We start from the raw sequence: 14,064 nt of genomic DNA, 5'->3' as shown, positions 1-14,064 counted from the left end.
AGAAGACAAGAAAGAAGGAAAAGGTCAAAATGGATGTCAGAAGAGACACTGAAACTTGCTCTCCAATGTAGAGATGCTAAAACAAATGGAAGAAATGAGGAGGTCCAAGAGCTGAACAGAATATTTCAAAGATCAGCTCGAGAAGATAAAGCCAAATATTACAACAAAATGTGCAAAGATCTAGAGTCAGAAAACCAAAAAGGAAGAACATGCTCAGCATTTCTCAAGCTGAGAGAAGTGAAGAAAAAATTCAAGCCTCGACTTTCGTTATTGAAAGATTCTCTGGGCAAATTATTGAACAATGCAGAAAGCATCAAGAGAAGATGGAAGGAATATAGAGTCACTGTACCAAAAGGAAATGGTTAATGTTCAACCATTTCAAAAGGTAGCATATTATAAAAAGTCATTGATACTGAAGAAGGAAGTCCAAGGTGCATTGAAGAACTGGAAAAGAACAAGGCACCAGGAATTGATGAAATAAAAATCTTTCAAGAAAGTGAGGCAGCATAGGAGATACTCATCTCTACCAAGAAATTTTGAAGAGAACTATCTGGCCGACTGGAAGAGATCTGTATTTGTGCCCATTCCAATGAGAGGTGACCTAATGGAATGCGGAAATCATCAGACAATCTCTTTGATATCCCATGCGAGTAAAGTTTTGCTAAAGGTAATATAGAAATGGTACAATCATACATTGACAGAGAACTTCCAGAAGTTCAAGCTGGATTCAGAGGAGGCTGTGGAACGAGGAATATCATTGCTGATGTCTGATGGATCTTGGCTGAAAGCAGAGAATTTCAGAAAGATGTTTACCTGTGCTTTAGGAGAAAGATGAGGCGTTCTGCTCCCGTAAAGATTTACAGCCTCGGAAACCCAGTACAGGGTCGCTATGGGTCGGATCCGACTTGACGGCACTTAACAACAACATTGACTATGCAGAGGCTTTTGATTGTGTGGATCATGACAAGCTATGTACAACATTGTGAAGTATGAGTATTCTGGAACACTTAATTGTGCTCATGAGGAATCTGTCAAGAGGCAGTTGTTCGAACAGAACATGGGAACACTGAATAGTTTAAAATTTAGAAAGGTGTGCAGGTTGTATTCTTTCACCATACTTATTCATCCTATATGCTGAGCAAATAATCCAAGAAGGTAGGTTATGTGAAGAAAAACGTGGCATCAGGATTGGAGGAAGACTCATTAACTACCTGTGATATGCAGATGATACAATCTTGCTTGCTGAAAGTAAAGAGAACTTAAAACGTTTACTGATGCAGATCAAAGAGCACAACCTTCAGTATGGATTACATGTCAATGTAAAGAACACAAAAATCCTCACCACTGGACCAATAAACAACATTTTATCAACAGGGAAAAGATTGAAGTTGTCAAGGACTTCATTCTTCTTGGATCAACTATCAACACTCTGAAGGAAGCTGCAGTCAAGAAATCAAAGGACGTACTGCATTAGGCAAATCTGCTGCGCAAGACCTTTTTAAAGTGTTGAAGAGCAAAGATGTCTGCTTGAGACTAAGGTGTGCCTGATCATAGGCATGATATTTTCAATAACTTCATACACATGTGAAAGCTGGACAGTGAATAAGGAAGACCATAGAAGAATTGAGGCATTTGAGTTATGGTGTTGGAGGAGAATATTGAAAGTGCTATTGGCTGCCATAAAAAAATAACAATAGATCCGTTTTGGAAGAAGTGCAGCCAGAGTACTCCTTGGAGGCCAAGATGGCCAAACTTAGTCTCTCATATTTTGGACATATTGTCAGGAGGGACTAGTCACTGGAGAAGGTAAGGTGGAGGGTCAGAGAAAACGGGAAGACTCCCAATGAGATGGATTGCCCAAGTGGCAGCATTGATGGACTCAAGCTTGGCAACAGTAGTGATGTTGGGCCAGGATCGGGCAGTGTTTCGTTCTGTTGTGCATAAGGTCTCTGTGGGTTGGTACCGACCTGATGTCACCTAATAACAACAACAACAACGTTCTTCTGAATTCCTTCTCAGGCAGATCTAGAATCTGCTCTTCTACTGGAACTTCTGTGTCTACTTCCAGCTCATTTGTCTCAGTTACTTTTTTCTGTTTTTGGACATGTGTTTGGATCTTTCATTGTGATTTCTTGGACATTTTCACCAGCTTTGTGGATTTTTAATGCTTAAATGGATGTTAAGCTTACTAAGCATCTCCTGGTGGATATGATCTGTAGATAGGCTTCCCTTTTCACGGGTAATGCCTAGCAGCTGGTTTTTGCTCTTGGCCAGATGATGGGGTATTACAGGGTATGCTTGTAGGTTGGCTATATGGGCGCTGTTGCTGTCTCTTCTTGGGTGAGGTAGGGGGAGAAAGCTCCAACCCCTGGGAAAAGAGTGAGGCCTAAAGGACCAAAGACAGGAACAATATAGAAGCAGAGACAGAAACCATCAATCAAAAACAAAAATAAAATTATGATTGTCCACCAGCCTTTGCTATGCAGGCAGGGATAAAGGGTCTTGCCCAGGTCAACTTTGGGGCTGAGTCCCAGAGTCAGGTGTCAGAAGAAGAAGCAGCCTGTGGGTTTCCTGTCTGTGCCATTGGAAAACTATGGGTACAATGCTGGACCCCTTTGGGTGTGCTCCTGCCCACCTGAAGGCATCTGGACTGGGCAGTGAGGGCGCAATTGGAGTGAAGAGGAAAGATATGTGAAAAATGAAAAGTGAAAGATGAAAACCGGTCTCACTTCTCCCTCCAGAAGTGCAGCTCCGGGGCTTTTAGTGCTGGGTCACTGCCTCCTCGTGGCTGAGGCCCCACCCTCTGGCTGAGGGGATGGATTCAGCTGGGATTGATTTAGAAATCTCTGTATTTTGCTTTCACAGGTCGATTTCTCCACAAGTGAGAGCGGGAAACTGACTCCTGGAACCTTAAACAGGATCCAAAACCCCGCAGCTGTTCTGCGGACCGCTCTTTCTCTGCTTGTTTTGGCCTTTAGCAGAGGAACTTTCCCTATCTGTCTCTGCTTACCGGCCCCCAAACCGGAAGTCTTTGTAAAACAAACAATAGTTTAGCTTGACTAGTGAAGAATGTCTGCCTTGAGTTTTATGTTCCTAAGAACTATTTATGTGGGATCAAATTGACAACAACAACTTAAAAGATTAGATTGGTACCTTGTTGTTGTTGTTGTTAAGTGCTGTATAGCGACCCTGTATAGGGTTTCCAAGGAGCCACTGGTGAGCTTGAGCCACCGACCTTGCAGTTTCAATTACTTTGCTGTCTAACGCATTGGGAGTTTACATTAATGAGGGGAGGGACAACTCAGAAAAGCAGGGTAAGAATGGATCCACACCTTGAGGAATGTAATCCGTGTCACAGATTTATACATGTAGAAATTGTTGAATTGGTGTATGTTTTGTTATGTATATTCTCAACAGCAACCAAATAAAATAAATTATATGTATATAGAAAAATATTATGTAGTTGTTAAGTCGCAGAGTAGGGTTCAAACTTAGGTAGAAGATGACTCTAGAATTCTTACTGTTAACCACTTGACATCTACTTCTCAATATTTGATAGGCTCTGGGGACATGGAGTAGAGGGAAAACAGTTCATCTTTCTGATTCGTTCAAAGGAAAGACAGGAGAGAAAAATAGAAATCATTGGTGACATTTTAATTTCCCTCTTTTTTTTTTTAAAGTGTTATGGCTATAGGGTCTATATAGAAGAGTAAGAAAAATAGACTGCATCAAAGAATGGATGAAAATGTAGAAATCATACTGATGGCCATCAAAGTATATTTATGTCATAAAATACAAGTAAAAGACACAAAATCATTTGTGATATTCTACAGCCATTTAGATTATAGATGCCAGTTCCACTAGATACTACGGATTAACTTTTTATTAATATTTCATTTGCTTAGCCGCGAAAGTTCCCTTGAAATTGCACACAAACCTAGTCTTAGATGATTTACTGTGGGTACTGATGAGTGAGCTACCCAACAATTGTCATTCAGAGACTGAGATTGCTTTTGTTAGAGGATTATCCCCACTATTAGTACCTGCAAGGCAATGGAGCTTAGTGAGAAGGAACCTCCCAGCATTACCATACCCATCAGTAGCTCTGGTTGAAACGGGTGAGGGGAACTACTGAATTATTTGGCTAATTGGGATCCCTACGAATTTTCCTAACCCCATACCAATGGAATTGACTGGTTATTTGAAAATGACTTGATTTGTTGATGACCCAGAAATCAAATGCAGATATTTACAGAGGGACTCTGGTGATTTAACTTTAATTTTACATTTAATTACAGAAAGATCTAAGCTGTTGTCTGATATAAGTGCTCGTCTATGGTTTACATACAGAAGGAAATTTTCACCAATTGGTAGGTATATCATTTGTTGTACTGTGCTTTCTTCCTCCTAGGTAGCTTGCCTGTGGTATCTGTGACTTCATAGAAACCCCAGAATTAATAGATCACGGTGGCAAAGAGTTTTATTTAGGGGAAGTAGGTACATTTTAGACTTCATCTAAAAGTTTTCTCTGCTGACATACCTTATCCTATGTAATTCTATAGTGTTAATGTACAACATTAGCGTATTTCTGAGCCCACTTCCAAGTGTTCAGGCACTAGGTAATATTACGTGCTTTATGTTTGAAAGCAAAGAAAAATTTCAAGTAAGCCTTTATTTTGGGTGGTGGAGGTGGCAGTGGTGTGAAGCCTGCACAGTGTTTCTGAGGCTGTAAATTTTTATGAGAGCAGAAGGCCTCATCCTTCTCCCCTGGGATGACTGGTAGGTTTGAACGGCAGATCTTGAGATTAGCAGCCCAATGCATAACCCTATACAGGGTCTCTATGAGTCGGAACTGACTCGATGGCAATTAACAACAACATAAAATGAAAACACTTTGCCACTGGGAGATAAATTATGATAAATTTTCTGGGAATTAATTCTAAGCTATTTGAGTACCTTCTAGAAAAATGACAACTTAATAAAATGAATGAATGTTCTCCCTCTAGAGAAAATTTGTAAAATGTTTGCAAATAGGCTGTCTTCTTCCCAGTATCCTAGCCCAGTCAGAAAAAGTCACCAGATTCAAATGATGGAGGCCATAGTCCAAAGCAGAAATGTATTTGACCCATTTTGATGCAGGACTGGACCTATCCAGTAGAGTGAAGTCAGCCTTTCTTATAAGTCTCAGAAATGAAATCTACACAGACATTTTTGCTCTCTATAGGATATACCCAAGCAGTAAAGCAAAAAGAACAAGGTATTACCTACTGTCTCTAAACTGTTCACTTCTTTTGTGAGACTCTTTGCAAAACTAGAAAACATTTGCAGTTCAACTTTGCCAAAATTTTGGCAATAAATGACCTCATCTTTTTCTGGGCCCCATTGCATCTTTTCCATACTAATCTGTCCATTAACATGAGACATAGGGTTCAGTTTTCCCCATCTTCCTGTAGTAACTCTCCTTCTGTCCCGAAAACAGAAGGAAAGAGGTGGCCGCCTTGTCTCAGTTGCCTTGCAAGGGTGATGTTCCCTAACTAAGGGTACTAAGTGATGTGGAAATGTACAAGGCTAGGTTTGGTCAGACAGATGATTAAATGGGATGGAATAAGTGATAATAGCCATGCATGGCAGTCATCTACCAAAATTACATGCATATCTAGAAGTTTCTTAGCAGAAAACCTAAGGGGCAAGTTTTTTATGTTTTGTCTTTAGCCCTAATACTCCTTTTATTTAATCAGCATTATGTGTGCAAGTTCCAATTCGATATCGAAACGCTCTTTGATATCTAAGTAGATCTCTTGCCTCCCTTTGCAGGGTATGTGTGTTTGCCTGTCTTATATGGTTCCCAGATATGCTGATATTTAGGGAAAGGGCAAGTTAAGGAACCTATATCCATTTTCAGAAGCTCTGGTGGCACAGTGGGGTAAACATTGGTGTGCTAACTGCAATGTCAGTGATTTGAACTCACCAGCTGGTTTTCAGGAGAAAGATGAGGCTATCTGCTTCCTTAAAATTTTACAACCTTGGAAGCAGTTCTGTTCTGTCCTATAGGGCCACTATGAGTTGGAATTTGGGGAGTCTATCCATTCTCATCCTTTTGCCAACAGGGGGAACAGGCCCTTCATCAGATGCTGGCTGGGGATGCATGCTCCGCTGTGGACAGATGATGCTAGCTCAAGCCCTCATCTGCAGACACTTGGGAAGGGGTGAGTTCAATGTGTCCTATAAACAACCTCCAAGGACTTTGCAGTGTCACTTGCTGCTGTCAGGGTAACAGTGATGCTGAGCTTAGGAATGCTCAATCACAAATCTGCAGATTCCCCAAATGCTCTCTGAATGTTCAAGTGACTGGGATGACACGTTGACAAAGCCCCTCATAAGAGGAAACAACTGGTATTTCCTTGTTACTCACCAAACCAGAAAGAGTTGTTTTTTGGGAACAGAATTGAACCTTGAGGCAGGTGTGTCTTTAAGAGTTTCCATCTGTGCTATTGTTCAAATGAGTCTTTAAACATGTGAGATAACAAAGTGAGCAGGAAGAAGGGTGCGGTGGTTAAGTCTGTTTTTTGACCTCATTTAAAATATATGTCCGGTGAAGTGACCTAAATGTTGTGCCTAATGAGGGAGGTGGTGCTATTTTGGTTTGGGTTCAACCAGGAGCACCCACTTGATGATGAATGAATCCTTAAATTAGCATCCTCAGGATACCACTTCATTAGGAACCTTCCAGTAATCATTGCTGAAACTCTTGAGTATTGTTTTCTGAAGAAATGTACGTGTTTCTCTGTTGGCATCTGAAGGATCATCAGGGTTATATATCCAGTTCAAGCACTTGGCTTAAAAAGTCCATGGAAAAATGACATGGCAGTGCTGTCTGACCTCCTCTAGTTTTGAGAGGGAGAGAGAATTATCATTAGCATCAGCCCAAAGCTAATGTCTTTGACTTATTTCTACCCCTTTACTATTTCACACAGCAACCATTCCTCCCACGGCACTCTCTACTTCTCTGCGGGCTTTGATAAGTCATTGCAATGGCCACACAAAACTCACAGACCACACTCACAGTTCTGGGATTTATTAGGGAAGTAATGGGTCACACTTAAGTTCAGGAACACTCAGGATACATTTCTTTAATCAGGACAGCCTCTTCTCAGCTGTGCTTGCTGCCCAGTCTCTTTCTGGCTCTCAGACCCTTGGCTGGCCTTTGCCCTACTCAGAAAAGTGTTGCAAAGCTCTTTTAGCTCTGCTGATAAGTTCCTAGAGGAACTCCACTCCGCCAGTCCACCTTGGTCCGAAGACACTCAACTCTAGCTCAATGGGTCAGCAAACCTAGCTCCACCAAGTTCCAGGAGGTACCCTACTTCTCTACAAGCTTTCTGACCAAAGGTGCTGAGCACTGCATTGTCTCCTCCTGGTCTGCACCATTTCTCTGCTGTGCTTCTCACCGTCTCTGGTGTTACAGCTCTTTTTTTGCCTCCTGGGTTGAGGAGGTGCAATGGACGTGGTCTGCTTCCATCTTTCCTTCTTGGTAGTGTTGAGGTCCCTGTTTTCTACCTCTGGAATGGCTCATTCTAAGCCTAGCAGGATGGTACAACTGACCAATTCCCTCATTGGGGGTCCATGAACCTCATTTGCATGGTCCCACCCCCACAAGAGAGTCTTGATGTGGTGCTATAAGATAAGCACTGGACTGCTAACTGCAAAGTTGATGGTTCAAAACCACCAGCTGCTTCGTGGGAGAAAGATGAGACTTTCTGCTTCCTTAAAGATTTACAGCTTCGGAACCCCTATACAGGGTCACTATTCACTTAGCAACAACAACAACAACCCCCACAAGGGTGCCATGAACCTTATTTACATTATTAACAAGCTATCCAATCCCCTGGGTGGGCCACAAATACCTCATTTGCATAGACCCACCCAGTCATTTGGTGGGAGTTGCACAGACTATGGCTGGAAGGACCCTACTAAGTAATTCACTGCAGTGCAGTCCCTTTGGGCTTGGGATGAGGGAGTGGAAGGACACCCTGAATAAGATTGGGGTTCTGAACGTACTGACTGTTGCTAATTAAGGTTTAGACGTATGGAAGCATCAATCCCTTCTCCCCATTATGTAACTACTCAGAGAGGATTGAGGAGGAGTCTGGGGAGGTTTTATGGGCTTATTCTGTTTCTTTCAAAGAAGCAAGGCAACACAGATCTCCTTAGTCCCTCTTGACCACTTGGTGCCACCAGCTAGCCTATGTCTGTTTCCACTGAGCAGTATTACAATTTTCTGTTTTGTAGATGAGGAAATTGAGGTAGTTTTCCCAGGGTCAAAGAGCTAGAAAGTATAGATTTGGAAACATAATTCAAATCTGATTTCTTGTCCAGTGATTTTTCTACTGCATATATGCTTCTTCACGTACACATTCATTCTTACGGTAACTATTTTTCATTTAAAAAATGCTTTCAGAAGCTTATTTTGGAAAGAGTTTTGTGGGGGTGCCTAACTGGACAAAAATCCCCATAGTCAGCAGCCTCGATTGTTTAAATATCAAAAGCAGTAGTAGGAAGAATTTAGAAATAGATCTTGTAGCTAAGACGTAATTTTATAAAGAAGTATCTTGGCTTGTTTCCTATTCCACTGTTTTAAAAATGACATGGGATGTTCTCTTATTGTCATCAGAAAACGCTGGACAGTTCAGTATCTAATGAGAAGAAATTGGAGGTGGTTTTTCCTCTGAAGACTGTGTTGGATATGAGATTTAAAACTTTAGTTTCAGCAAGACTAGAAATAAAAGAAAATGGCCTTTGGCTTCAAGTACATTTCAGTCATTAATTCAAATGCTTTCTAAAACCTCAGAAGAGAAATTTATGTCTTGGAAGCAAACTAAGCCTCAGAATCTATCCCATTACATAGAGTTCCTCAAGCGCAGGGAGTAAGCGTAGTGCATTCATGTTTACCGTAGTGATTATGTGGTGCTTTTCCCGTTATCCTCAGTAAGTAATAAATGGCTTCTTAGGCATTGGGGGGACTGTGCCTAAGGCATGGATGGGGTCCAGACAGAGGTAGCTATTTTGGGTTTGGTCTTAAGGGAACTTTGAATACCTCAATAGCAAAAGCATTTGCTTTCCTAAGGTCAGTGCGGACTTTTAAAGAAGTAATGTAAAAAGGTAACATGCATTTTTTTTTTTTTTACTTTTTATTGTGAATTGAGTGAAGGTTAACAGATAAGGTCATCAGCTTTACTTTCAACCAATCATACGCTTTGTTTCATCTCAATGATTACACTCCCTTCCCCAAAGCAACAGTTATCCTGCTTCCTCCCTGTGGTTCCCCATTTACATCTTATTTTTCACAAATGAACAGAGCAAGAATATTTTATATACACATACAAAACAAAAAATAGATACTCATTTAAATGTCCAAAGGGCACATTTTGCATGCCAGCCTCCTTAGTAGTGAATTGTGTATAGTTGCACGTCAGAGTAGCATCTTCACCCCCACCTCCCACCCCCACCCCCGAGACCCTTTTAATAATGCTGCTAGAATTTAAGGACAAATCCATTGCTGTCTGTGTAGAGAGGAGACACCATGGCATCTGGGTTTTTCTTATATATGGACATAGTGCGGGACTTTGTGGTGACCTCCTTCCTGTTCATGGAGTAGGTGACTAGGAAGGTTCCTGTGACGGGAGGCCTTTGTGACACAGTGTTTTCATGTTATTTTCATCCAGCTCCAGCCCTCAGACAAAGTCTATTCACTGGTCAACTCCTTGTTTTGCTTTTATTTTATACCCACTGAGTCTTTGAAAGTAATCAGTTTCCAGATGTCTTTGTCATCAAAATTAAAGATGCTTAGGAATGTTCAAATTGGACTTCTAGATAGAATGCCTTTGTTTTCTTTCTAACTTTGTACTTCCAACAGCAGAGAGGTAATAGTTATAAGAATGATTTCTTAAGAACCATTTTATTTTTCCTAAAAAGACTGGAACTGGGAGAAACAAAAAGAACAACCCAAAGAATACCAGCGGATCCTCCAGTGCTTCTTAGATAGAAAAGACTGTTGCTACTCTATCCATCAAATGGGTAAGGCTATAAATCAGCATTTGAAAGGCATTACCTAACCTGCTTCTCCTCTCTTCCTGCCTTATATGTGGCTCCACTAAGTGATCCATTTGCTTGGCTATTAGCGTTAAAAAAAATAATAATTTGTGACTTGCTGGAAGACCTTTTGCTCATATGTTTGTTTGTTTTCTCTCTCTCTCTCTCTCTTTTTCAAATAAAAACAGCACAAATGGGTGTAGGAGAAGGAAAATCAATCGGTGAATGGTTTGGACCAAATACAGTTGCACAGGTGTTAAAGTAAGTAAAATAGTTTGCTGTCTGGCTGTCTGTGATATTTCCCTCCCCAGCCAGCTCATTCTCTCATTAGCCTAATTATTCTTGCAATCATATTAAGCCACACCTCCTGCTAAGCCACCAAACATCTGTACCATTTTTCTCAGCCAGTTCTTGGAAATGTGTCAAGTGTGGACATCTGTCTTAGTATATCAGAGTTGTAGTGATTTCTCCTAGTATGTGTGGAAGCCCACCAGGAATCATTCAGTACTTCACCCTAGAGATTGCTGGCTTACTTGCCAGGGAGCCATCAGCCAAAGAGTTCATCCTAAGAGATGGAGGCTGAGCCAGCGTAGGCAAGAAGTGGGCTCCCACCCTGCATAGTATTAAGAAAATAATAAAAAGGGTTTACTTCTTCGACATTTACTGAGTCCCTCCACTTTGCAAAGTAATGAGCAAATGGAAATAAAATAGACACAGTTCTTGCTTCAAGGAGCTACGGAATATAGACTCAAAGGGAGTCTTGGAAATCAAGCAGACTCAAGGCACCCCCCCACCATGATACGTTTGCCGTGATCCTGTTCAATTCGAGCGTTCACTTTCCACAAAATGAAGTGAGGTGAAGTAGCCAGGACCACCTGTTTGAAAGTGAGTATTGTAAGTGCCACCTTCACTCCCAGGTGTCACTCTTTCTTGACAACCCAACACTGAAGGAAAATTCCATTAGAGCAGAGATTGTATTTGTCTTGTCACTCCTGTAACACTAGCATCTAAAACTGCCTGTCACACAGAAGTGCTCAGTAAGTATCTGGTGAATAAGTGAAAATGGCATCCCGAATCTGGGGCCAGATTTAAGGATCAGAAAACCTCTGGACTCCTTTGGTGGTGGTGGTATTGTTAGGTGCTGTCGAGTTAGTTCCAACTCATAGTGACCCTGTGCACAAGCAAACAAAACACTGCCTGGCCCTGCATCACCCTCACAAGTGTTGCTATGCTTGAGTGCATTGTTGCTGTCACGGTGGTAATCCATCTCTTTGGGGGTCTTCCTCTTTTTCGTTGACCTTCAGTTCCTGGGCACTTGGAGCATTATTATAAGAACTATAAGCAGTCCACTCATTTGCCAGTTTCTCATACTGTGGTGGTTTGTGAGTTGCTGTGATTCTGGGAGCTCTGCCACTGACATTTTAAATACCAGCAGGGTCACCCATGGTGGACAAGTTTCAGATGAGCTTCCAGACTAAGACAGACTAGGAAGAAGAAGAGACGATTACTTCCGAATATTTAGTCACTGAAAACCTTATGAATAGTAGTGGAGCACTGTCAGACAGCACCGGAATATTGAAACATGGTGAAGAGCACCTGAAACTTGTCAGATATGTTGTTGTAGTTAGGTGCCATCGAGTCCATACTGACTCCCAGCGACCTTATGCACAACAGAACGAAACACCGCCCAGTCCTGGGCCAACCTCATAATTGTTGCTAGGCCTGAGCCCATTGCTGCTACCACTGTGCCATTCCATCTCACTGGGGGTCTTCTTCTTATTCTCCAACCCTCCACTTTACCAAAGTCCGTCTCCAAGGACTGGTCCTTCCTAACAACATGTCCAAAGTATGAGAGACGAAGTCTGGCCATCCTAGCTTTCAAGAAGTACTCTGGGTGTACGTCTTCCAACACAGATCTATTGTTTTTTTGGGCAGTCCATGGCACTTTCAATATTCTCCTCCTACACCATAATTCAAATGCATCAATTCTTCTGTGGCCTTCCTTATTCACTGTCCAACTTTTGCATGCATATGAGGTTATTGAAAATACCTTGGCTTGTCAGATATAGTGCCAGAAAATGAGCCCCCCAGGTTGGAAGGCACTCAAACACAGTGGCAACAGCAGTGGGCTCACGTGTAGCAATGATTGTGAGCTAGGTGCAAGACCAGGCAGTGTTTCATTCTGTTGTGCATAAGATCGCCATGAGTCAGTGCTGACTTAAAGGCACCTAACAACAACAACAACAGTGTAGGTAGTCCCTGATTTATGAAGCATTCAAGTTACTGCAAACTGCACTTACAAAGCATCTGTATTTTTGTGCATCTTATCTTAGTAATTACAGGAGAAAGTGAGGCTTTCTGTAGCTTTTGAAACCCTACACAGGGTTGCTATGAGTTGGAACCAACTTGACAACACTTAGCAACAACAACAAGCTACGTAATAGTTACTGCATATAATGTTGCAGCATGTAATTTGCTGGTGTTATTCTCAGATGTTCACTCTTAGATGTTTAATGCTGTGATCTATGAAGATGCTCATAATGAAAGGCAATAATAAACATATAAAAGAAAGAACTCACAACAGTTTTGGGAATGGATCCCCGTTGTAAGCTGAGGACTACCTGCAATGCCTGCTTGCTTAGAGAAAAAGATTCTTCGCCTCTTCAAGCAAAGCAAAAGAGTTTATGAAAGCACAGAACATTCAGATAAGGAATCATAGACTTCTTGCAAATTGAGACCATGAGTCTAAGGGTCAGTTTTTTCCATGGGAACAGATACAGACCTGACTTAGAAGTTAAGTGTAAAGAACGTTCTGTTTGACTAGTTAATGTGAAGTTGTCAGATTGGCTATTTTTTGGAACTCATTAAGGACAGGCCCCAACAAGTTCTTTATGAAAACACTTTTCTGAATACTAGTTAATCTGCTTTCAACCAGATTCTTCCAGTGGGCAAGCTGCCCCTCCATGTTTAACCACCAGCAGTCATGATCTCCTCAGAAACAGAAGCTGAGCCTAGGACAAAATGGAGTTCTAAAGGGGCTCTGGTAGTGTAGTGGTTACGAATCGGGCTGCTAACCTCAGGGTCAGCAGTTCTTTTCCGCAGGATAAAGATGAGGCTTTCTGCTCCCATAAAGATTTACAACCTCAGAAATCCTGTACAGGGTCACTATGAGTCGGAACCGATTCCATTACACATAACAACAACAACAAACTGACTTTGTGTAAACCATTTTACTTCTGTCAGACACCCCAAATTTTGGAGTGCCCATACACAACAGGCTGTCATGGCCATCTGCATCAAAAAGCTCTAATAGAACATTCTGGTGACCTGCTGGTATCTTCCTAACCCCAAAGGAGACATTCCTTAGTTACAGGTTTGGGTCTGTCCACAGAAAACACTCAAGAACTGTAAGAGATCAGGCCCTGGATCAGTTATTTACATGGCAATGAAAACTACAGATGGGGCATAGATTAGCCAATCTATGATGAACTAGAAAGTTCTGTCAATGTGTATGTTTGAGGAGAGTACTCTGGATTTTCTGGATACCCAAATAAAACCTATGTCCCAGACACAACTCACCAAATTGGTTAGAACATAACTTTCTGAATTATGCCAGTTGACCAAGTTGTCTCACAAGACTATGGTCCTAAACCTTAACATCAAGAACACCCACCCCCAAAATTGTTTCGTAATGTCCCCTATGTGCTTTATCGTATATATATGGATGTATGTGCATACAGTCACATAGATGCATATACATATACCTACATACACATGCACATACACACACATATATAGAAAGAGAGAAAGAATCCTGATGTGGTGCTGTAGGATAAGCACTGGACTGCTAACTGCAAGGTCAGCGGTTCAAACCCACCAGCCACTCATTGGAAAATCATAACAGGGTCACTATGAGTCAGAACTGACTCAATGGCACTTAACAACAACATATATATACATATATACTTATATATATAT

The 14,064-nt window shown here is 41.5% G+C and overlaps 1 protein-coding gene across 1 annotated transcript in view; it reads left to right on the top strand.

Moving 5' to 3' along the window:
• Window positions 1-14,064, top strand: part of ATG4A (autophagy related 4A, cysteine peptidase) — a 139,936-nt gene that overhangs the window by 93,188 nt on the left and 32,684 nt on the right. The window contains exons 3-6 of the mRNA XM_006871037.1: window positions 4,299-4,370; window positions 6,108-6,206; window positions 9,970-10,071; window positions 10,275-10,347. Of these exons, the coding sequence (XP_006871099.1) occupies window positions 4,299-4,370; window positions 6,108-6,206; window positions 9,970-10,071; window positions 10,275-10,347 (346 nt within the window). The remainder of the gene's footprint in view (window positions 1-4,298; window positions 4,371-6,107; window positions 6,207-9,969; window positions 10,072-10,274; window positions 10,348-14,064) is intronic.

This window comes from Chrysochloris asiatica, unplaced genomic scaffold (assembly GCF_000296735.1).
Source record: "Chrysochloris asiatica unplaced genomic scaffold, ChrAsi1.0 scaffold00159, whole genome shotgun sequence".
NCBI classification, from domain to species: Eukaryota; Metazoa; Chordata; class Mammalia; order Afrosoricida; family Chrysochloridae; genus Chrysochloris; species Chrysochloris asiatica.
This window is presented reverse-complemented; position numbering and strand designations above follow the sequence as displayed.